A 25,368-nucleotide genomic window follows, 5' to 3' on the forward strand; every position below is an offset into this window, starting at 1 on the left:
GAGCAGGAGGCAGTCAGCCAAGACTGTTGTGGTGTTGGAAACAGGTTTCTTTTAATTCAGTAAGGTGGAGTAAGTTGAAATACCTTCAGTGCAAGGTCGTGTTATATTATGTATGTGTTTGCTGAGCCCAGGAAAAGGTTGATTGCACTCTTACTCTCCCATGAGACTTCTTCCATGGCTTAGGGTAAGTTACTTCACCTAAAGCTTCTCTCCTGTAAAACAGAGGTAACACAGGCTGATTCTTCCCTAACAGTAGATTTGTTACAGCTAATTGCTTGGTGAGTGTTTAGTGCTGTAATTATGATCTGAGTTAAAGCTTTGCTTGTGTTTCACATCATTGAAAGCCCTTCCATTGAATTACAGCCTCTTGAATCCAATATTAATCCTGCTCAAGTACACTTAAAATGAGCATGGGCCTTCCTGTTCCATGTAGGCATTTTTCTAGCAAACTGGTATTGCTCCAGGAGATGTGAAGGGAAAGAGAATGGGCAAAGGCACACAAATATTCAGTAAGTACAGACCATTATCAGATGATCGGAGTTGGGGAGAGAGAGAAAAAAGCAGCTTTTAGTTCGGGTGGGAAAGGCCATGGGAGCTTTTATTAAATTGCTAGCACTTTGTTCACTGTGACCTGAGCTTCGGGGTCTTGAGGTGGTCACGGGTGATCTCAGGCAGGCAGGGATTTCCGAGAGTCTAGAAAGCTATTTTCTCTCTTTTCTGATACGCGCTGGCATCGCTTACACTAAATTTACACCCTTGTGGTGCGGGTGCTTCCAGGCAGCGTGGCCAAGCTCACGTACCGTGTCAGTGAGTTATGAATGTGGCAGTATTGTTAACATTCTGTGCGCAACTGCAATAACAGAGTTGGCAGCCTTTGTGTTGCGGGAAACAGCTTATCATAAGCTGTGCCCTTGTGACCTTCCAGGCGAACCAGGGCTGCTGATTCATGGTGTGACTCCCTGACAGCCCCAGACCATACAGTTCACCTTTTGGCACTAGTGTGCACTGCAGTTAGAAGGGATTTATAGCCATTTTTTGATGCGAAACCACAAATGTGATTAAATATTTTAAGTCTTTCCTTCAAAGGGAAAGGTAAGTGAAAAGTGTGTGCACTTGAGGAGGAAATGGGTACCTGAGACTGTTTTTCCGTGCTGTTTTGATGAGCAGTGTTTCTCCTGCATCCAGGTAGAAAAAGTTATCTCTGAAATTGCTAAATAGGTGTCAGAGTTTGGAAGAACTGGGATTTGTGTGCCAGTCAGCTTCCTGCTGGTCCTGTATTTACAGGCTGGCACACAGAGCAGTTAAAACGGAAACTAAATTAAATAGCTAAATTACTTTATGGCACACATGTAGAGCGTTTCTGTTTTTCTAAAAAGCACCATTCTGTGTTGCCACTCAAAATAAACTAGAGGAATAATGTGGTGGTTCTTTGAGGGCAGTTATTGCTTCTTCACAAAGGTAAACAATGAGAAGGGAAGTCAGAAGTGAAACTCAAATAATGAGTTTTGCTTCATTAAGCAGCTGCTAAAGATTATCTTTAATACAGACTTCACTTAGGAAATAACTCAGGGATGGTGTGGAAGCACTTGGAGCTACTCAGGTTTGCTCTAGCATGAATATGCTCAAAAGCTTTAGCTTTGTTGGTGTAGTCAGGTGAGTAATTTGTGATTTGGTAATTCAATGTTCAACAGCAGAAATATTGATTAGTTGTAAAGAATTAGAACATGGGTTAAAAAATCCTGCCAGAAATTTATGTTGGCCAACATTTTGTTCAAATTTTGAGTATAATGAAGTAATTGTTCTCCATTTGCAAACAGCATGATCAGTAGTCATAAAACAGGCACTTTTGTTTATCTCAGCTGCAACTACAAGTTCCTGTCTGTGTTGTAAAGCATGGTTCAGTCTTCATTGAAGCCAAGCATGGCTCCTGTGTTGCATGGGAGAGGTTTCATTTATGCTTTGCAGAGAGCAGATTTGCATTGGTTACATGGTATTCAGTGGGAAAGCAAGAAACACGCTTCCCAAATCCAACCTCTTCGGCTCCTGAGTGCCAGGAGCAGTTTCTGACTGCCATGTTTCTTCAGCATTGAATTTCCTGATGTGCCCAGCCTTCCTCATTCTTCCCAGTGCCAAAGCGGCAGTGGGAACGAAGTGGAAAACAGAGCAAACCTTGTGACCTTAAAAGTTGCAGTGTAAGTGTTTGCATAACCAAGGATGCAGATTACTCCAGAATGCTTACTCCATTCTTCAGAGGGGAGCACTGGGAGTGATTCCTAGGTTGGAGACTTACAGCTGCCTCTGCTCTCATTGAGGGGTGGGGCTGATGTGGGTGTTGGTGGCCTTAGCCATGTCTGAAATGCTCTCATTTCAGAGGATTTGGGTTACTTCCTCATTCCATGCCAGCACACTGTCTGCCATGTGATACAATTCTGGGCATCCCAGAGCTGTGACGTGCCCACTGCTGCCACAGAGAACGTGATGCTGACATTTTCTCTTTACCAGCTGCTCAGGGAAGCTTGTCCAAACTAAAAGCTTGTGTCTCACCAAGGCTCTCTTCTCTCCCAGGTGATCCCAATGCTTCCCAGGCTGCTCTGTGAGGAGCTCTGCAGTCTCAATCCCATGCAAGACAGACTGACGTTCTCTGTGATTTGGAAGTTGACTCCGGAAGGCAAGGTACCTCAGGCAGCAGGCAGTCATCCTGCTAATCAATCCTCCCTCGGTGGCCAGCTCCTGCTCTTGCAGTGGTAAAAATGTCATCCCTTAACACTCAGGTGGATAGCAAAAGTGAACAGTACTGGAGGATGTCAGACTGACCCTGTGTTTTGTCATGCTGATAACATATTGTGGAATTTCTGACTGGAATAATCTCTCAAAACGGTTGGGAAAGGATGAATTCATATTTGTATGAATCTCAGGAATGGGGAATGTCCTGCTCCTTGCCAGGTCACCCAGCCATTTAATGTCTTACCTCCAGCAGCAATTCGGAGCTATTGCTTTGGGTGGGATGAGAAGTGCCCCCAACTTCAGCCCTGCCTCGTGCTTGCAGGCAGTTGTGCAATGCGACGAATGTGGCAGAATGCCTCTGTGGCCTCTCTGGTAAACAGACTATTTAATTCCTCTTCAGAGCTGCAAATTACATCAATCCAAATAAAGCATGATAGCCCTTCAGCAAAGGCATGGCTCCATCCTCTGCATGTGTTATTTCCAGGGAGCAATTGTGGAGCAATTGTCTGTTGGTGCTCCGAGCTGCCTTCTGTTGCCTGCCACCACTCCCCAGGTCTTCATTTCTCTCCCTATTTCTCTATCACACTCTTTGTTATCCTAAAATCTCCTCTTTGGTGATCACAGGGTCCCCTTACTAATCAAGGAGGGCTAAAGACTGGCAGTACCAGGACACTGTAGTCTATGCACTTTGTGTACTCAGATTTTTTTAAACCATTGTTGTGCTCATACACAATTCTTTCTGAAGACAGTATTTCTTGTGCCAATTTGGTATTTTTTCACAAAGATTCACCTCCTTATTATTGTCCCAGCTGCTCTAAAGGATGCCGAATCTATCTTTGTGCTTTAGCAAAATACAGTTGCAGTCCTGATTCTGTATTTCTGCAGTGAGTCCCTGCTCTGGCACTGATGTGGGTTGTATTTGTCCACTGTGAAGTGTTCCCCTTCCTATAGCAACGTGATTGCTCATGAGGCCTTCTAAGAGTAGCTACTAGGTAGACCTTTTGTTGTCTCTGAGTTGTCTTTAAACAGCTAAAAGTCAAGCCTTAATTAAAAAAAGCCTTTAATTACATCTTGTCTCTTGTCCCATGCAATAGATCCGTTGTGTTTCAAACAGGGCTCAGTCCAACCCTGTCTGACCAGTGAGAAAATGGAGGAGCTGTAGCATTCAGCACAGAGAGCAGACCTCTGGAGTGCTCTGGGCCATGGCCATGCTGTCCCTGGGAGAGCAGACTGCCTGTGGCCATCTCAGCAAACTGGTTTCTCCTACAAGGCCTTTCAGGGTTACAGTCTTACTTGAGGTCACTTGATGTGAGTGTCAGGTGAAGGCTGGAGAAGAATTTATTCTTCCCAAGAGGAAAAGTGGCTGTAGGGCTTTTGCCCAGGAGGGCATTCTTCTAAAAGCTGGTATTTCTAGGTGTTACTATACCTGTATGTCAGTGCAAACAGGATCACATGCTCCCCCATGCTCTGCTGGGTGAAAGGGAGGTGAGTCAAAGGCCCCAACACAACCCTTGAACCTCAGCTGTTGGTGGGGAGCTGTGAGAGCACTGACAGGGAGGATAGGATGGTGCTCAGGACTGTGGGTGTTTCTCAAAAGCAGACAGAACTGGGGAAGCCTTATCATAACTTTAGAAATCCTTTAGATGCTGGTGCTCTGTGTGGGCTCTTGGGTGCACCAGGTTTGCTGTGATGGGGGAGAACTTGCAGACTGATCTTGTGGGCTACTCATTGTAATCTCCAAGTCCCAGCTCACAACGCCCGATGTTGCTCCTCCTCAGCCATGGTGCGTGTGCCAGCCCATGGGAGCTTGGCCATTCCTTTTCTGGGGTTTCCAAAGCAGGGGCTCCTGACCTACTGGACGTTCATCCCCCATCACCACAAGAAGCTGAACCACATCAAACAGATGCAGCAGAACACAGAGCAGGTGCTGCCAGTGCTGTCACAGCACCTCTGTCCAGCTTTGTGGCTTTCTCTTCCTTTCTTTCTCCACAGCACAGAGGAAGAGACACACAGAGAAAAACCATGAGCTGATGGTCAGAGCACTTTACATTGCAAGATGCTACTTGCTGCATCTCTGCTATTGAAACACTTTCCAATTAGAAATAAGCTTAAAAGCCCTGTGACTTTCAGAGCTCTGAGTTGCTGAGTTATACAGCACATATGTTCTGTGGTGCATTAGAGAGGGAGGCAGCAAAGGTATTTTGGGAATCAGTCCCTTCCTATTAAGAAGAAGGTTTGTCTCTGAAGCAGTGTCCTTGATGAGGCTGTCATAGAGAGCTCGCTCTTCTCCCTGGACACTGTCGCTTGCAGAATTCACCTTGTCCTGTTGGGCTGATGAAGGGGTAAGGTGGCACTGGCCGCTAAGGCAGAATTACAATTCTCCAGTCATTCTCTGAGCACTTGTGCTTTGAATGATTTATCACAAACTGCATCTTTCTCTAGAGCCCTCATGCCAATACTCTTGACTTTTGTGAATAGCCTTCTGCCCATGTCCCTCAGCGCTTTGTCACTGCCTTGATGAGCTCTTGGGTTCTCTTATATATATCTCAGCTGAAAATAGGTTTTTCTGTTTGCTTTAGGAAATAATTCTGAATTCCTACTTCTACACCGGTATTCTTTTAGGGAGTTTAAAAGGGGAGTGGCTTCTACTTTAAAATAAAATAATTTTATAAGCAGTTTATTGAATATTTTCCTCTCAATTCTAAAGTAGTTTAGAAGCCCAGAAAGGTTCCTGGCTTGAGTTTGGACCTAGAACCCTGGACATGATCAGAGGAGCAAGGAGTCAGTGACTGTGTGACTGTCCATCTCTCCTCCACACCCACCAAAGTCATGCTCAGGCACTTTCACAAGTGCCAGTCAGACGCTGGAGTTCCTGCAGTACTCCTGAAAACAGTATTTTAAGGCCAGCCCCTCATGGCCTGGTGGCCACACATTAGGTCATTCTGCAGTGTTTTAGGCAGGAGAACCTCTCTGGCATGTGTGTATCTGCCTGTTGTCACTCCTGCACCTGGTAACCTGCGAGCCAACAGACTGGTTTCAACTCCCAAATGGTCTGTAGTTCTTTTACCTCTGTGAAGGAGGGAAGTCGGGCAGAGGAGGGAGATCCGAGCAGGCTCCTATGTATATGCACAATATATTGTTACCTGTTACTTGCATATACATGTTACTAGAGGCTGGACAATCTCTATGGGCAAAAGGAGGATGGGCTGTATGGGCTGGAGGTCTCAGCAGGACAAAGACTCAAAGATCACAGGTAGGGGGGAAGTCTGCTGTCATTCCTCCCAGTGTTTGTCCAACTTCCCAGGCTTTTGTGCACCGGGAGAAGGAGTCCTCAGATCAATTTACCCTTTGCAATTTTGCAGATCCTCGATGAGTGGTTTGGGCGGACGGTCATCTGCTCCTGTGTGAAGCTCAGCTATGACCATGCACAGAGCATGATTGACAGCCCTGGGAAGGTGTTGTCACCTGAAGAGCTCCCCCCTGTCTCACCTCAGCACTCCATAGCCGAGATCCAGGAGGCTGTGCTGAGCCTGCATCGAGTCGCGCAGCGCCTGCGCGAGCAGCGCTTCACCGAGGGTGCCCTGCACTTAGACCAGGTGAGTAAGTCCAGCCCCTCGGGCTTCACCAAAGCAATTTCACCTTGCACTCTCTAAGAATTTCCTGGCCAGTCGAAAAACTCGAAGGATAAAATCAAGGCAGGTTTGAGTGCCAATGTCTTCTTAAGAGCGGCATCAAATTATGTACCATAAGCACCAAGTAGGATGAAAAGAAAAAAATCTGTGTTTTTTAAGGAGTGATCCATTTTCCAGCATTTTTCAAAATCCTAAAACCCTGTTGGACTGGGTAAGTAATTCATACAGTGAAACAAATCATGACAGTGTTGTTCATTATCATGCAGTTCAGATATTAGTGCACATTTCACTGGGAAAGGCTCATCCTCCACATTTCTTTCTGTGCTTGCAATATTCTTGTTTTCCACAGCTTTCATAGCAGCTCTCTGTGCTGGGAAAATGGCTAAATGTTATCTGGGCTAATACTTGTAAGTGTTGGGTGTGTTTCAGAGGAAAAAATGTTAGTGAGGAGGTTTTCTGTCTGGGGTGATTTAAATAATCTTGTATCAGTTACTGCTATGTGTCATTTCTGTTTTACAAGGAGACCCAGATATTTTAGGTTATCACAGCAAAAAAATACTTTTGCATGATGTTCTGCTACTCTAAGGTGGCTTCTGATAGTTTTTGTGGAAAGGAGGTTCCAGTAATTTATAGAACTCAGTGGTCTTCCTGAGCAGGAGACAAAATAATCTCTTAATATAAGGAAGCTCTATTGTTTCATTTTGCAAAATGAGTGTGAGTCAGCATAAGGATATTGCTGAGAAAGGAGCTAGGAGTGGTATAAACAGGGCTATTGTATGTAAGACATATGTTGTAACCTTTCCATTTTACTCAGCATTGTAGTGTTGTCTCCAGTTGCAGGAAAGTGTAATTTTAGAGAAATCATTGCAGAGCAACAGGAGCAAGAAGTGTCTACAGTCTGTGACCTTCCCCGACAGAGCACACAGCTTATTCTGGTGAAGCTGCTGTGCAGAGGAGGCAATGTGCTTTCCCTGATGTCTGAGATGGACAGAATGACAAATTTGTATCTTGAGTTTCAGCAGAGGAGTTTTTATTTTAGGATTAACCTTCTGCTCTAGAGGCAGTGTGGTGTCTGAGGCTATCTTGCCTACATCTGTTGTAGGAGGTCTCGGAGGACTGGTTCAGCACACGTAAGTGAGCCTGGAGCAAGGACATTTGCTTAAGGTTCCCCCTAAATTAATTCTAAAATTATAATAACTTTTGGAAATGAAACTTCCACTTGAAGTTTTCTTGAACTTCTTCTGGAACAGCGACTTCCTTCTTTGAGGTTTAGCATACAATGGCTACTAAACTGGGCCTTTATTCCCAAGCACATATTGAATGCTAGAGAAACATAAAACCCACAGCTTTTGCATGAGATCAGCTGCCTGGGAAGCCTTGGAGGTATCGGGCTTGGAAAAAGAGTCCATGGTGACTGGGAGCTGTGGCCCAGAAAGGTCACCAGCTGCCTTCCACAAGTCACTGTTACAGTGTAGTGCTGAGTGCTCGCTGTGTGCCCTTGAGGTGAGTTACCTGTTATCAAACTAACCTCAGGGGAAATATGTTTTAAACCAGCTGTGACATTTTCAGTGGGAGGATTTGGCCAGGGAAGTATGCTGTTCCAATGATAGCCCATAAAAGATTAGCTGTGTTTTGTTTTGCTCCTACAGAGGAGCCATTAGAGAGAACATATTGGAGCATCATTTGTGAGATTGGGATTAAAAGCCACAGCTAAGGGCACCAGAGGCAGTTGATTGCTGCTCAGCCTGGTTCCCAACCATCATGATAAACTGAGTTATATCTCACAAGTGGCACTTTACACTGTGCAGAATCTCTCTCCCTTGGCAAGAATGTCAAAGTAATGGTCTTTGAGAAGGAAGTGTATTTTAGATCAAGGGACATTTTCACCTCACTTAGTCGAGTCAAGTGCTGCCCTGATAGCTTTCTTTTGATAAACTACACCCTCCCCAGCCCATGGAGGAAGTGCTTGCTCTAAGTCCTGAGTATGAGCAGTATGTGAGGGACAGGTTTGTGGACATGGCCAGTGGCATATGGTGGGACAAAGCAATCTGTATCTTTTAACAGGAGGGGACAAATTCCTCTACTTGTGCTTCCCCATGTCCCTCAGTTCCCATGGTCCCAGTTGTGTGCCATGTCCCACTTCCAACCCCAAGTGAGCAAGCAAGGGTGGGTCCAAATGGGAAACACACCTTTCTAATCACTGGGCCTCTCACTGATTTCCTGTTGAGTAATGTAAATCCTGAACAATGGAAGACAAACTCCAGCAGGAAGCTTGGGGCAATGAATTATCAGATTCCAAATAAATATGTGAGTGAAGGAAATTATCATCTCACAGTCTTAAGGGAGGGGGTGGATGACTCCTGTGCTTTTTTTCCCAAGGAATGTGAGCCCTCTTCCTATACATTGTGTTATGTTTGAGAGTTCTGTTGTGGGGTAATTCCTGATTGAGCAGTGATGACTTTTTTTGCTTATTTCCACCCTGCCATTTTTCAGTGTGAAGTGTTCCTGTGCTTCCCGCTGGTATTAAGAATATCCTGGGGGAATCTCCCATCCTCCTTTGCCACTGGCTGTGGTGGTCTTGGACTGGTGCTCTCCCTGTCTGCCTCAGTTTTCTCTTTGGAGTGATGCTGGTCTGTCCCACAGTATTCATGTAGTTTAGGATTTATTCCCCAAAACGAAGAACATTTCTCGGATGAAGCCATTCATGGGCATATCTTTATAACAGCAGAAATATTGGCTGGCCAGGGAGCTCCTTGGACCTGACACAGGCTTCAGTAGGGTGCAGCAGGGTCAGGCTGGTCCTGCTGGAGTGAGAAGAATGTTTTCCTCTTTGAATGTCACTGTTGAACTTTTATGACCTAATGTGAGAGCAGCATCTGCTTGCCCATACTTTTGTATTTTAGCAGCAAATTTAGAAGGAGGGATCTCCACAGCTCAATGGATGAAGAAAATACATATATATGTATATTAATAACTTAGGAATTACGTGTCTGGATCACACAGAATACCATGAGACATTGCAGAGATAGTGCACGGTCTGGAAGGCTTAGGATTTGTGGGCTCAGTGTCAGTGTATGTGTGTCTCTTGGGGCTGTGTAATTTTGAATTCCTGCTTTAGTTTAATCCTGGCCATGACTTTAACCTACATACCTGTGACCCACTCTTCCCCCCCTCCCCAGTTCCTTTCATGCCTCTGCAGAGATCTGGGAATCCTGCTGCATTGGACCTTGGGTCTGAGGACCTTTTTTACAACCAGAGCCACACATCTGTCATTCCATGGGGATCCAGCTGTCCCTATAGGCCCCTTCCAGGGCTTTTTCCCTAGAATATGGTTTCCTGTGCTGCCTGCCAGCTTCCCAGTTCCAAAAAGCAGCAGAGTTTTAAAGGTTTAAAGACTTTGCACCTTCAACAGCTAAGAAGCTTACGAAACTTTGTCCACACAGAGAAAGATTAATGTATTTCTTTTCCTTCTCATTCAGAGCTGCAGCTTTTAGGTGCAAAGGCAAGAAGTCTGGTATGTGACTAAGAAAAAATGTTCAAGTATTTGCAATATTGTCTTCCCCCTCAACACATCCTCCCTGCACAGGACCATGAAATGCCCCCCTGTGCTGTCCTTTCACAGCTCCTCGTGTACCCAGCCTATAAATTGGAGCAGAGATCTGACCTGGTTTAAAAAGCAAAGTGAGCACAACCCACAGCTTTCCTTTTTTTTTTTTTTTTTTTTTTTTTTTTCCTGGCCAGGTTACTTTGAAGCTGGATCACTTCCCCAGCCCACAGCTTTTAGAAACACCAGCCAGAGAATCAGATAGAAACTTGCTTTCAACAAAAACCATCAAGTTTGCAGAAAAGCTCCTTAGCTCCAGCCTGCCTAGAGGAGACATGCTGATAAATGGTTCTCTTTTGGCCTCAGCAGTTTAGAAATGAATCACGAGGACAGATGCCTACGGGAAGACAGGTTAAAAAGGATTTCTGTGCCTTTTTAAAGTGAGAATACCCCAGGATGCTGATCTGTCTCTATGACAACTGTCTGTGAGCTGAGCATTTCCTTTTGTTGTGCCAGTGATTCTACCTTTACCAGCACACTTACACCTGGGTGCTCAAAACATCAGCATTGACCAAAGTCCCTTGTGAGAAGAACCCAAAGTGCATTTGCATTGTGCCAGTTAGTGGCACTGAATTGTTTGCTAGGATAGCTTATCTCCTTGTTTTCTGCAAAACAGACGTTCAGCTTTGCAGCATGTGGGAAAAGGGAAGGAAAAAAAGGACAAAAAGGACAAAGATGAGAGTGTTACACAAATTTAAGTGTTGAATTGGTAGTGAAATAATCTCGCTTCTGCTTGCTCCCGGCTTGTGTATGATGCCATTGTCTTGTCATGTGAGCAAAGATTACTGCTCCCTGTGGGTCTCTGTTGTTTTGAGTAACTTAGAGGTAGTAAAAATTGTATTGTTGTAGCTCTGTAGCACACTGGAGACCTGTGGTCTTGTCCCATGGCTGCTGGGGATAAGGAAATCAGTGATCTTTGAGAACAGCTTTGTTTATTTAAGTCTGGTGGTACTGCTAAAGTAAGAGAGCATTTCACAGAGCTTCAGAAAATACAGGGAAACAAGCACAAAGGTCCCAAACACCGAGATGCATGCAGAATGCCAGCTCCAAACCACTCAGGTGTATGACATACAGGATTTAGTAGCCAGCTCTGGATAGTTTTGGAAGCCCTCAGAACCTAATCTGCCTACTTGATGCAAATGGCTTTGAGAAGTTGACTCAAGCCACTCACACATGGAAAGTGAGGAGGAGGAAGGACACTACATGTGCAGGACGTGACCCTGTACATTGGGAAATTTCGTTTTTGGTTGTGGCTAATGGGATAGGACAGAAACATTTATTTTTAGACAGTTGCCCTTGCTTATGCTGTTTAATTGTAAATCTCAAGAACCACAAATTAATTAGTCTCATTATTAAAATTTTCCAACATGAGCAACTGCTGGAAATAATGATGGGAAATTGTTTTATCATATTTCCTGCCTCATATCTCTATAGTAAGCATTCAAGTCTTTTATTCTTGCTTTGTGAGAGTAATAAATATTTCTACCCTGGTTAAACAGTGATTGTGTGCAAAATACAGTTAATTAGTACACAAATGGAGGACTTAGGGTTGGAAGAAGTGTTTAGATAGGACAGAAAAGGGCTATAATGTTGCATATATGTCAGTCTGAGGTGTTTTCTTTTAATAGCATGTTTTGAATTTATGTCTTAAAATGCTGTTGAGGCAGAAAGTTTCATCCTGGCTTGACTACTCCTGGAGTGGTCTTCATGTTTTCTCACCAATGCTGCTGTATATGCTACCCTGCACACTGTGAGCATGGGCTATTCAGGGGAGGAGGAAATGGCTTTGCTCCAGCCCCTGACTGGAGCAGGGGCTGCATCTCTTGGTCAGTCTCAAAAAGAGAGTTGTGGTGCTCATTGCACGGCATGGCATTCATCTCGGATTTAATTCCATCAGGGTAGTTTGAGGCATAGGTACCATATCTGGGCACTTGGTTTTGGTGCAAGAGAAAGTCCAAAAGGCCAATCTATAAAAGCCTGGAAACTGCTCTGATACCTCCCTGAAGAGGCTGTTACAGCAGCAGTGCATGAACATGACAGCAGAGGCAGGGTGGGCAGTGTGTATGGGGCTGTGAGATAAATGGAAACTCAGACTGACAAGGAGCTTTCACTATTCACTTCCCATCACAATTCCACCATTGTCTGCTCCTTCTCTTTGATGTCTGGTTAAAAAGACATCACTGAAACCCAGAATGGGGACAGCAGGTGCTATACGATCATTATGGACAGTTGCTTTAACTGTGTGATACATAAGGCAGCTGGGGGAATGTTGGATGTACTTGGAGATTAATTTCCTGTGGGGATTTTATGTCTTTTGCATAGTCCCAGTTAATACATCAAAACGAGCATCTGAGGCCGCAGCTTCCTCCTGGGGAATGCTGCTCTTCCCTGCAGGAATACCCAAAATGCATGTGCAAAGGTGTGTCAGAAAAGCAGGGAGGATTTTTAGCGTGCCTTCCCTGCAATACCGCAGAGCAACATGGTGCTTGGCAGGAAAATACGAGATGTAACCACTGTGGTCAGGAGCAGCTACGGCTTAGGTCAAGAAGTTTGCACACACACCGAGTATCCACGTGGGATGGAGGTGTTACAGGATCATGTTATAGAGGGGCTGTGTGTTGGCTGAGCATCTCTCTGCTTGCATGGAGATGTTTGCATTGCCAGGAGGTTTTAAAATAATTTGATTAAATTAGGATTTTGAGTGGAAAGCTCTCTGAATCTAGTCTTTTGCCCTGGGATTTTAATGAAATCTTCCCAGGGGTGTGAGTAGGATTGATGTCCTCGCGCATGTCCCGCCGTTCCCCGATCGTTCTTTTGGAGCCGAGCAGCTGTGTCCCAGCAGGAGCAGGTGGTGAAGTGGTCGAGCTGGCTCCGGCAGGAGGGGAGAGTCGGACTCTGGAGCACAGGGCTCGGCTGTGGAGCATTGTGCTGGGAGCCACTGCAGCCAGATGTCTGGGCAGACACAGCCAAGAAGGAGCTCCCCACACAGTGGTGCTCTGGCATTAATTTACCATCAGTAATGCAAGAGTAGGTTATGACTTTATTCTTCCTAGAGAAAGTATTCCAGCCACTAGCTCAGATATTCAAGTCCTCCGGTGATGTACGAGAGGTTTTCTTCTAAACAAACACATCTTAACCCTTGGGTTTTATTAAATCTATCACAGACGTGCAAGCCGAGAAACTTCTCTGTGAAAAATAGGTCTTTTGCTTTAATTTTGAGATGCTACGTGACACAGCAGAAGTGTTAGTTGTCCTTTCACCTGCTAGCCTCAGAGCAAGTATCAGAAGGGAGGCTGTCTCCATCCTTCCAGACGATGGGGATGGTGTGAAGAGGTGAAGCAGTTGCCTGAGCTCACATGGTGTGTTGGTGGCAGAGCTGGCAGGATTTACCTGATTCCCCTGCCAAATCCAGTGCCTTGGGCCAGTGCTGACCATTCTCTTCATCTCATGTTTATTACTGACAGCTATTGAATAAGAACTGGTGCTTCTTTGTTTCTACTGTGTATTGCTGGCCCAGTTAAGGACAGGGGTTTTTTTATCCTGATTCCCCAGCAGATATGTCTCACAGTTCAGAGCAGAGAAACAAGGAGGGCTGAACTGTGGCCAGCACATCTCTGCAGTGCAGAAGCAATTGGTGTGTTTCACAAGTAGCCTCTGTCTCCATTCTTTTCAGTTCTTGGGCTTTGCCTGTGTGTGCCAGGACTGAGCCAGTGGGCTGCTATCCCATGGAAGTCCCTCCTGCTTGCCTGGGACAGACTTGTAGTGGGCAGTACATCATAGACCTTCCAAATTGCTCGGCTTTTTCTGCTGATTGAATCCAGTTGGTGATTGTAGAAGGAGGTGAGCTGGCGGTCATCACATGCTGCCCTGCAAGCAAGGTTGAAGGTGTTTGCAAGCGCTCCGAATTCACACGTGAAGCACACATCTCTTGGTTCCGTGGATTAGCTGCTCACAGATGGCTCTTGCCCATGCCTTGTGATAGACACCCTGGTGTCATCTGCTCATAGGGACCTCAGACAGTGCCAAATAGCATGTCATGGGGAAATAGAGGGCGTCTGTGTTGGCTTAATGTGGTGGAATGTGTCCCAAATGTGATGCTGATAGCTCAGGTGAACAGAGGATTCGATGTTTGATCCAGCTGAGCAAGCTGCTCACTGGTATTTTTGATGTTGATAGGGCTTCTGCTGGCTACATTGAAAAATGTTCTTTGTGGAAAAACTGGTTTTAATGAAGCAGAAACAAACTGGTTCTTCAGTGTCTCTGATAGCAAGGCAAATAAAACCCAGGAAAACACGTTTGTATAGAGGTGCATGTGGGGTCAGTGCTGGGAGGAAATTCTTATTTTACGTTTTCTGCTGAGGAAACAATCCTTGCACTGGGAGTCTTGCCCTCCACTTGATGGTGTTTTTCTTCCCTGGTGATGAACAGACGTCATCAGAAAGTCTCTTGCTGTTCCTGATTCTGCTTATCACGTATTTGAACAAAGACTTGAGAAGGTTTGGTGTTTTTTTCAGGTATTAATTATAGTTGACTGCATGGCTAATCCATCATCCTCTTTAGATTGAGTCACTGGGTGCTGACTGATAAAACTGCAAATGTGATCAGTCTGCCATAGGTGAAGATGTGGCTGCTCTTTGTCAGAGCCATTTCAGTTTCACCCAACAGCATATGGAAGAAAGGCTAATTGTATAATGACAAAAGACAATAAGACAATATTTGGAAGGAGATGAAAGATTCTGACATTACAGTTCTGTGAGTTCTCATTTCAATTCCAAAGTGAGAAGGGAAAAAATTCATGGCCACAACTTGTTTTATCAGGTGTTCTGGGCATGATCACTCCTGAGTTCTGGGATATTTTATCTTTTGTCATTCATAGCATACGGATGCTGAAGTACAAAGAAGCTCAGAAAGCACCTGTGATTCTCATAGCCCTCTGAAATGAGACTACAGGAGCCTTAGCCAAGATCCCAGCAGCTGAGCTGAGGACAGAGCTGATCTTGTCCCATCTGAGGAAACCAGTGCTTGCTGAAGTCCACTGCTGGGTTTATCTTTAAACATTCCAAGTACAAGCTCACATCTTCCGAAATTATGTGTCCTGTTAAAGTTTGCAGTGATTCATTTGGAGTACATTTTGTTGAGCAACTTCTTGGGTTTGTTTTGAAAGCAAGTGGCTTTGAATCCGTCTTGAGTAGTCTGGATCATTTCTCTTGCCCTTTTCTGCATCTTCATGTGGTAACAGGGAAGCTGTTTAAGCAAACAAACATAATTCAGAGTATGGATTTCCCCTGACTATGGAATTGCGTAAAATGGGAGCATGAAGCATGACATCTCAGATAAGCTTGTTGGTCCATGTTGCACTTGTTTCCTTAGCTGGGATTTGAGGAAGACCTCCTCCCTGAGCGTGCTCCTTCTTTGTGCAGCTCTGCATCTACTTGTGGGAGACACATGCCCTGTCGTTTCCTGCTTCCATCTTGAGGCACAAACACCCATCTCTCCCCGAAGACGTGTATTCACAAGTTATTGCACCGTCAACACCTTAAACCTGCCAGCACTACTGAACTTTGCCCTCTGAAGGATTTTGGATCTCCTATGATAGCTCGTATCTTGCATTTGTGCTAATTAGTTTCCAAGCAAGCTGGCCACAGTCCATTGCCCATCTGTGATGGGCTACCATTAAATTGATGGTCACTTGAAAACTAAGCAAGAGGCAGCAAGAAAGTAGCCTCAAGAGTTTGTTGGACTCGAGTGGCACGAGGGACTTGAGACATCTGGAAGAAACCAGCCATGCAAAATCACTGTCGAGGGGTTTTCGTGGGTAATTCCTTTAACTGGGCTTGAAAATCTTGTTTCTGTCACAGAAATACAAACTAATCAAGCAGTCACTCCTGTGTGGGGTTTTTTTGTAAAAAGTCAGCCTAGCCTGAATACAACAAAATTTAATTTGTGCTATCCTTGACAGTTGAAGTAAACCTGCCCTGGCATGGGTTACATCTGTCTGGTCCTGCAGAACTGGGGGCTGCAGAGCTGTCACGTATTGGGTGTCTCATGGTGATGCTGAAAAATTCACAGCCCCGTGAGTCAGCAGAAGGTTTTGCATTAAGTTTAGGGTTGTAGTTTCACCTCAATTTCAAGGTCTCTGTTTTAATCTCAAGACTATCCTTGCTTTTCTGAGGAACAAACTCCTTGATCCAGCTTGCACTTTATTTCTGATTAGCATGTTAGAGTAGAACCCGACCCGCAGTAGTGGGAAATAAAATGCTTAAATAGCTAAAATGGGATTTGAAAAAATGCAGTTTATTAAATGATTTCTCGGTCATTGATGTGTTTAGCAGGTATTGAAGACAAAATGAACTAAAACAGGCTTTGGCATTTCAGAAAGTGAGTCATTTTTTCTGTTGCATCATGTATAAACTTTTCCTTGCTCGTGTATGTATGGTTGAAATTACTTTGAGGTTTTGAATTCTCACTTCAGCTCTCTGTTTTTTATTATTTTCGAACTATGAAATGTAAATGCCTTGCTGTTTAGTTGTGTTTTGTTTTGTTTTGTTTAAATAAGACAATGGGCAGCGTATAGGTGGTTAAATGAGCTGGGGAGTTATTGGTTTCTCATGTTTATATAGGAGTAAAATGTAGGTATATTGATGGATCCATAACACTGTTCCAGCAGGAGCTGCTGACAAATATCCTTTACCCAGGGGACCAGCCGTGAAATCCTTTGGCAGTGTGGTCATCTCTTTTTCTCAAGCATTTATAGAAGTTCCTTGAAATCAGTTTAAGGACCATGAACGTGGTGCTGTTGCAACCAGCTGAGATACTAAACAGGTGTGTCTTTCCTTAAGAGAGTGCAAGAGAGTACTCTGAGGTTCTCCATGCTGGAAGAATGCTATTGCTCAGAATCCCAGGAGCCCTGAGATAAAAACTAGAGCAGACAGTGAGCACTGGGAGATGCCAGATAGAAATATGTTGTCGGAATGGAGTTTCCACAGGCCAGGCCCAGCACAGAAGCCAGTTGGTATCTACATGCCAGGACCAACAAGATATTGTATATTTTTGGGGGGATGAAGAAATCCAGCAGACAGAGGTGTATCAAACCTGTCCTTGTGTGTCCACTTCACAGGGAGAGATGGATGCTCCTTAGGGGTGACCACCTTTCTTCAGAGTTCACAGCTGCCACCTGCAGCTGAGCTCTGCAGAGGACAGAGAACATGCCCCAACCCCAAGCAGTTGAACAAAGTAACACCACTTGGGCATCATCCCTTCAGGAAAATTGTCTGTAACTTACTTTAGACCCAGCACTGAGGATCAGTGGTTTTGCCACAAGTAACCTTTGTCATAGTGGTAGCACAGCGATGGGTACGAAACACAGTTCAGAGGAGGAAGATTTACTGAAAAGACCTTGAATGGCTAAGAAATGGGTGCTACCACAGGCTTTTCTCCCAATCCTCATTAACTGTCATTGTGAAAGAGGGAAGGGTTTGGAAGAGGGTTTTTTGTTTGTCTGAAATAAAAAAACCCAAACCTTTCACGTACCTGTTGCCCCAAATGTTTTTAGAGCTAGCGTGCAGCTGCACGGTCTGCCTTGTCTCATTAGAAACTGGCTTGATCTTCAGTCTTGGCAGATTCCATGAGAGTCTAAGACATCTATTAGAAGGATCAAAGGTGACTCTATGGTATGAGAGGGTGGGAATCTCCCAGCTTATTGAATGTCAGCTGTGACTGCAGTGCCTGGTGTGTGTTGTGTCAAGGCTCTGCAGTTACGGCATGCTGGAAATGTAAAACTGGAAAGGGCTTTAGGAGCTGATCCTTTCCTTTTCCTGGCAGGTAGCAGGAGCTCAGCTGGTAGCAGTCCTGTGCCGTGTTTGTTGCTGCTCTGTTACTGAGCCTTTGTAGCTGCTGGGACCTGTGTAGCAGGAGCAAGTTGCTCCTGGGGTTGTCTCCATGACCTTTCACCCTCCAGCCATGCAGATAGAAAGTGTGTGAAAGAAGTTGCTGTTGGACCTGACCCTCACGTGTCCCCAGTTAGTCATTGCCTGAATCTGAAATGCCAAAAGCCTGCAGAAACCTTGTGGGGAACTCAGCTGAGTGTGCTAAGGTCTTCTGGGGTAGAGTTCAGCAGTCTGAAGGGCTCACCTGATTACAGCAAGGTTGTCATGCAGAGTGACTCACACGAGATTATCCTTGATGTCACGGAGTGTTTCTTCCCAGTACAGTTGACAGGACAGTTGGTCAGAGCATGGTCATAATGTGGGTTCAATCCTCCTGTGGGCCATTCACTTAGGAGTTGGACTTGATCCTTCTGAGTCCCTTCCAACTCAGAATATTCTGTCATCCTGTGGCAGCCTGCTGGCTGCACTTGTGATGGGGTTTTACTTGCTGGGGCTGAAGAGCAGTGCCAGGGTGTGAGATGTCCTCTTCTGCAGTCTGGGCAGCACAGCTGGATGCTCCTGTGGCTTGTGGCATCTTCCTGGGCAAGTGGCACGGCTGAGCCCACCAGTGTGAGCAAAGCCTAGCGGGGACCTTTGCTCTTCAATATTAAGTGAGGATTTCAGCTTTAGATTTGGTTTATGGAAAGCAGCGTGGGGTTTGGTTTACAGAAGAAAAACAGAAATAGTCTTTTCAAAAAGCAATTTGTTCCTGCTTTCTGCGAGCAAGGCTTCCAAACGGACTCGGTCAGTTCTGCAGTATGATCAACAGGACTGGAAAAAAATACCAAGTGAAGTAACACGGTGGCTGTGGTAAACATGAACTGGGGCCTTGGAAGTAGCTAATGGCACACCACAAAAGAGTCTCCTTTCACCCACCACGGGCGGTGCCAGCAGCAAGCACTGCCAGCGCTGGCGTCTAGCAGAGGAAAGCATCATTTGGCTCCCTTTTGGATTTCATTACTCTTCCTGCACTCCCTCCTGCTCGCAGCAAAAGCCTTTCCAGTTGTAAAGAAGTGAATTAACTGCCTTCGTGTCAGTGATGGATGAGGCGCTTTCTCCCCCTTCAAAGAGGGGAGCCGTGCCGGTGAATGCGGGGCGGCGGAGTTGAAGAGTCCAAGCGGAGCAGGAGAGCCCGTGCGGTGACCTGGCTGTCAGGCAGGACACCCTGGGGACGGCTCCCGCCGCTGCCCTGCGAGTGGGGAACAAAAACCACTCTCAGCACGCTCGCCCGGCCTCAAGGCTCTTTTTTTTTTGGTCTGTGTCCTGCTTTCAGTGGACTTGGGCACATCCCCGAGCGCACAGCAGCCGTTTGTGCGGGTTCAGGGAGCCTCAAAGGCTTTCACAGGGAGCTCCTCCGGGCTGCACAAAGCAGGGTTTCCACGCTGGTACTTGGGAGATCTCCTCTCAGGCTTCCATGGCTAATCATATTAAAGGTGACCTCGTGGGCAGCGCTCTCCATTGTTGCCATATGTTTTGTCCAGTGCTTGAGTGATGTCGTGCATTGGAATGTATTCATGCGTCGCCTAATTTAATCACCAGGCTTAATCCCCTCTCCTGTTCTACACCCTTAAAATTTACTGGCTCCTTTCTACCCTCCCGTGCATTGTCTGGGTCTCCTTCACAAGCTGATGCCAATGCCTGGAGATATTTTTATTTATTTTTTTACTTTCAGAAAGTTTTTCAACTATAATCTCAATATAAACCCAACAATCTCTCCAAAGGGAGAGCAAGCACAGTGGATGCTCTAGCAGACTGATCCTTCTTCCCTGTGATATTTTCCTTCCAGCTTTTCCATAAAGAAATTAGGGATTAGGCTCATGGGTTTAAAAAAAAATAAAAAAATACTACGAATGGAAAAACTACTGAGAAAGCGGTGTGTCTCCTTTTAATATTGTTGGAATAAATAACTAATTTTAAGAACTTGACTGTCTCTGTAAAATATGGTGTTGGTTTCTGCCTTTAAAACTTACCACTTTGGTATGGACAGCTCCTGTTCCAGAACTGGCTGGACAAAATTAACCCAACAAAGACCCAAGTCCATCAAGCTGGGAAACTGGAAAGTCTGATTTGTGGAAGACTACTGCAAAACTCAGCTCTGCAAGAGCTGCTGTGCTCCACGGCAGATAGGCATTTCTAGGGAGTAGGCCTTTGCAGAATGTCTTACAAAGGATAATTTCTAAAGATTTTGGTAAGATTGCCCTGCTCCAGCTGATGCTGCCTTGTGGAGGGGTGTGTTAAAAATGGGAATTTGAGATTCAGTTGTGTTGTGACTTGCGTTAGGTGTGGATGGGAGCAGTCTTGGCAAGGGAAGACTGTGGTGAGATTTTAGGGTGATACACAGTCAGGTTGCTCGTATGCTGAACTCCCAGGGGCAGGAAAGCTTACACTTGCTGAGGCAGGTTGTTAAATAAACAACCCCATGCTTTGGTTCATCTCTTCAGTCTTCCTGCTCTGCATCCAGCATGCTGGTACCCACACCTCTAAACACCGGAATACATCCTGGATGTCTTTGAAACCTCAAACACAGATTGTACCTGAATTACAGCTTTGAGTTTCCCTCTGTGTGTTGGTGTGCACAGGCACACGTGAGATCCCTGCAGCCAAGTTTTCACACAAGAGCTTGCTGGTCCTTCTCTGACTCTGTGCTATGTTTTAGGTTTGATGGGAGGAAGGAGGGATGACGTAAAAGGCTGCAGATTTGTGGCTGGTTTTAAAAATAGTTTTAAAATATTCTATATATTCATTTTAAAGAAATGCAATACTGCTTGGAAACCGCAGCTACTGAGCAGAAACCATGTTGAGCCCCTTACATATGTTTAGTCACAGTGCAGAGCAGAGGGTTGTAACAGCCTGCTGTGAATTAGCACTGGAAGATTCCCTGAGCCTGCCCCCCACATTCCAACCCAGGGATCCACAGCAGCATCACAGGCTCTGACATCAGTTTGGCCCTACAGAAATGCTATAGAATTTACATCTTTTCAGTGTGAACCACGCCAGAGCCCTTTCTGTAGTGCCTGCATTCAGACATTGCTTCTCTGCTGATGTGCAGCTGTGTTGGAGCCAGAGGACAGCTGGCCATGGGTTAGCCAGAGGGCAGGGTGCCTGTCCCACTGCCAGGGGGTCTGGGCTTGCTGGAACAACTCTCCTGGCCACTGTCCACTCCTGCTTCCTTCTCTTTTCCTGTGACAGAGGAGCCTGGAGCCTCTAGGAAAATGTGGGTGGGAACAGGTTGCTGCCAGAAAAATTCAACCACACCACAACCAGTCTCTTCCCAGGGGTGCCCAGCAATTGTGCTAAGAGCAGCAGCTCTTGCTGTCCATGGGAATGGAGAGGGATGTCTTTGGAAAGCTTTGGATCTCCTGCTCATGCACTGAGCAGCTGTACTTAGACATGCCCACGGGATTTTGGTGAAGTCAGGGAAAGGAGATCATGGCACATGGCTGACCTGTGCCCAGGGAGGAGGGTGCCAGCGCTGCCGTGGTGGGATGTGGAGTGGTGTTTGTGGCATGCAGCCTGAGGAGAAGATGCTCTGCAGCTCAGAGTGTATATGGCAGGAGGTGTCTTCCCATCCCCATGCTGTAACAGTGTCAGGGGGAAAAGCTTTGACCAAGGACACGGCGCAGGTGCCTGCAGTCCTGGCAGGTTGTAATGTACTGCAAGAAGGTCTAGGTTGTCCCCAGAGACTGAGCAAAGCTTGAGTCAGCAGCACTAGGTCTGGACTTCAGGACTGCCAGGTATTTCACAGCAGCACGCCAAGGGATGTGAGAGAATGGTGTGTGTGTGTCAAACAGATCAGTGTGGTGTAATCGGGGTGTTCTGCTCTTCACAGTCCCAGTTTAAAGGGCTGCATATATAACTAAACCTAGAAATACTGTTGTGGTCGCTCTTGTTACCTGGTGGAGCTCTTACCGTGTCAGCACAGGGGCTGTTCATATTTTAATGGGTTTATCTCTTGTATGGAGGGTATTACAAGCTTTCATCTGTCTTCCAGTGAGACTCTACAGAAATCCCTCCAGGCATGAGGCAGTACCTGGGCACTGAATTAATCTGTGCTCCTGGATTCTCACAGCTCCATTAGTGGCTTAGCAGGGGAAGCAGTTTACATTAACAAACTTAAGAAAATAGGATTTGCTGTGTTTGATCTGCCCTCAGTTCCCTGTATCCTCCCAATAGCGGTGACAAAGACAGGGCACATTACGGGAAGGCACAAAATAGTCGTAGGGAAGACACAAAATAGGCTGACTTGTAAAACAGGTATCAGCATCCTCCAGGGCTCATGGGGTGAGGGAGAGCTGTGCTATAGTCAGGCTCAGTAAAAGACACCAAACCTTTCTTCCTCCTGCCACATACCCAGACACATCTGCACCCACGGCTCTTACCTTGCCTTTCTCTCTGTCTTGAGCCATTTGAAGACAGCGGTGTCACATCCTCCTCCAGGTAACCACTGCCATCTGCTCTGCTGCTGGCATGAGGCTGGGGCAGCTCTCAGAGGCCTGTGGTGCTTTGGGAAGGGCTGCTTTTCCCCTCACTTCTCTTCCAACACTGCTGGTGTTCTTGATCATTTTCCATTCAAGAAACTGCCTGTGGGATGCAGGTGAGGAGCTGTACATCCATCAGGGGCTGGATCTGACCTCCCTTTGGGAGCTGCTGCCTTCTGCAGCGCTGTTCTCTACTGACCATGGGCACTTGCAAAACAGCAGGGCCAAGCATGAAGTTAAACTTCGGGCTCCTTAAACCTGGGGTCAGTAAGCTAAGACCTGTTTTCAGGCATGGCTGTCAGGTATCTGAAATAATAGCACTTTGGGATAAGAACCTGTTACCTTGTAGTACCCTCTAATAACAGCATACCAAGCAGCGAGTTTAGAGAGAGTATCTACTTGGTTGTGTCACTTTTCATCTAAAGCAAATGTGGAACACACCAATTGCTTTTCTTTCAAGCTCTCATAGACCATTTTGGGACAGAAATGCCTTAGGGATCTCTTTCTGATCAGGCTTTATTTTTCTCTGTCGGATCAAGGTGACATACATACGGGCTTTCACACCACTGTGACAAAGCTGGTGCTGGTCCCGCAGACCCCACAGGTCCTGGCTGTGACTGACCAATGGGCCACAGGTGCCATGCCTGCACAGAAATGTCCTTTCTTTGGCTGCTGGCACTGGTCAGCTCAGAGGAAATTTTATGTCATCTCTACCCTCAAAATTCCTCTCCTTGTTAATGATGAGAATTATTTCATGTGGTTACTTTAACTAGGTTGGTCTATTTGCTCCGGGATTTTCAGAGCAGTGGATGTATTTCCTGCTCTGCCAGCCCCTGGTGGATGAGCCAGGCATTCTGGGGCCCAGGGCCTGTGTCAGTCCTGGGTATCAGTGGGTGCTGCTGGTGTCATTCTCTCCTTCTCTAGGCTCTGCACCAACTGCTGGTGTCTGTGGGCTTTGGAACTGTAGTGTCAGCAGCTCCATTTCCCACCTCTCTTCTCATGCAGCAGACCTAGCTCTTGCCTGTTGCTGATCACACCAGTTACAGGTCCCTGTGCTGCTCCCTGGCCTCTGGCTGTTGGCCTATGATCTCTCCTAGGGAATTTTAATCTTCTGATAAGTACACGAGATCTGAATACTGCCCTCCAGCCATCAACTTCTTCATGGACAGGGAAACTTCATTTGCCATCAACTCTTAATTGTTTGAGAAGGGGCAGTCAGTCTTACCTCCCCAGGAGTCTCGGGTTTTTTCAAATTTCTGATTGCAATCTACCTTCTTCCTAGAGTCTTGATCATCCCCCTCTGCCAAATTCCTGCTCTCCCAAGTGAATTTCCATATCTCTCAAGTAAAGAAGAGACCATTTAGGCTGGACAGGGTGAAATTGCTCCCTTGTTAACTATTTCCTGCTAAGTCTGTAGTCATCATCACTTTTCAAAATGCAAGAATTTTCTGCAGCCCAAAGTCTCTTGTCTCAGTTGAGGCTGGGAAAGCCCAGCTTGTGAGTGTTTTGTTACTGCACAAGGTGAAATCAGTGAAACTGTCTTTTGTCAGAGCATGGATGGGACTGGGAGGCACAAAAGAGCTGGGAATGCTTTAAAGGGAAGCAGGGAGACAAGCTCTGAGTAACAGAAAATGAAACAGCCAAGCAGTGAAACCTGGCATGTGCCTTGTTAGTGTCACATTTTTTTAATGTGGCATTTCCTGGAGATGTTTTGCTTCTATTTTCAAGTTGGTGTATGTGTAGAAAATACTTTAACTTCACTGACAGTTCCCTAGTGGTCTAGGGCACGCAGTGCAGTGTCACAATTTGTTAGCTTCTCAAGAAGGTATTTTTAATCCACAAATTTAAACTCTTCACAATTGTATAATCTGTATTTTAGTTTTGTGGTTTCCTAATCATGCATGTAGAGAATGAGCTCATCCAGTTTATAAAATGAACGGAAGTATCCAGCTCTTCTTTCTAAATAAATCTGAATCCATTTCTTTGTGGATTGCACCCGAAACCTCCGATGCAGGCAAATGTGAATGCTTAAAAAGAAACTCATTTACAGTTTATATTTTTGCCAAGTGGTGAAAGTTGTCTCGTGCTCTGTGTTTTCTAGAAAGACACTTCAGCTTTGACTTGCAGCTGTGACATAAAAGCCAAGGGTGTGATGCCAGCTCGTCATTTTGGTGACAGCATCTGCCTGGCTTTGCAAAGGATCCAGCCACAGTTCTTCCTGGTTTTGCTGTGCTGCCCAACCACCCATAGCAGAGGTTTTGGGGGCCACTAGCCATCAGTAGCAGGGCAGCCCTCTTATGTGCCAGGGAATAAGTGCTGGTGACTTCACTTCTGTGACAGGGAGACCCCCTCACTACCTCCCAGGGCTGATGTTTGGAGAGCAAGAGCTGTTGCAGCCTGTGGGATAATTTAGTAACAGCTTATTGTGGCTTTGGGTCCCAGGCTGGGAACCTTTGGGTTTCCACATTAATTTAAGGGGGAAGAGCTATCTTCTGTCTTTCATCTGCCATGTCAGGAATTCACTGGCTTTCCCCATGTTTCATGCAGCTGGATAATGCAGGCAGCAGCTAAGTAAATGATAGGATTTTAAAATAAAAGCAAGCAGAGGGGTTCAGACCAGAGTAATACCCCAAATGTGTTTCAGCTCCTTCTGCTAGGCTGGACTGGGGTTTGATTTGACATTATCCTTGGGCACATGCCTGGATCTTTGTAGCCTGTTAATGGAGGCGGTTTGCTGGCTAATGTGCTGAGGACATGGGGCAGCAGGGACAGCTTCAGGAACCTCCTAGAGAATTTAAACCTTCACCTGGAAATTGTGCTGTTAGGGACGGGGAGAAGGAGCCTCACTGAGGGCAGTAAGTGTGATGTGCCAGTTTAGGACCAATTCATGACTTCCAACCAGTAGCAACAGCAGTCCCATAATCAGGTGCTGAGGTTGGCCAAACATTTGCTGTCTACAAAGCCAAAAGGAAAGGGCTGCTCCAAGCCAGTGTGAGAGGTAACTT

General features: G+C 45.8%; 1 protein-coding gene across 6 annotated transcripts in view; it reads left to right on the top strand.

Annotated features, from left to right (window-relative positions):
* The window catches only part of DIS3L2 (DIS3 like 3'-5' exoribonuclease 2), a 185,880-nt gene that overhangs the window by 117,226 nt on the left and 43,286 nt on the right, over positions 1 to 25,368 (top strand). For all 6 annotated transcript variants that reach the window (XM_040074580.2, XM_040074578.2, XM_040074579.1 and 3 more), the window contains exons 13-14: positions 2,566 to 2,673; positions 6,087 to 6,320. In XM_040074580.2, the coding sequence (XP_039930514.1) occupies positions 2,566 to 2,673; positions 6,087 to 6,320 (342 nt within the window). The remainder of the gene's footprint in view (positions 1 to 2,565; positions 2,674 to 6,086; positions 6,321 to 25,368) is intronic.

Source organism: Hirundo rustica, chromosome 10 (assembly GCF_015227805.2).
Source record: "Hirundo rustica isolate bHirRus1 chromosome 10, bHirRus1.pri.v3, whole genome shotgun sequence".
In the NCBI taxonomy this organism is placed as follows: domain Eukaryota; kingdom Metazoa; phylum Chordata; class Aves; order Passeriformes; family Hirundinidae; genus Hirundo; species Hirundo rustica.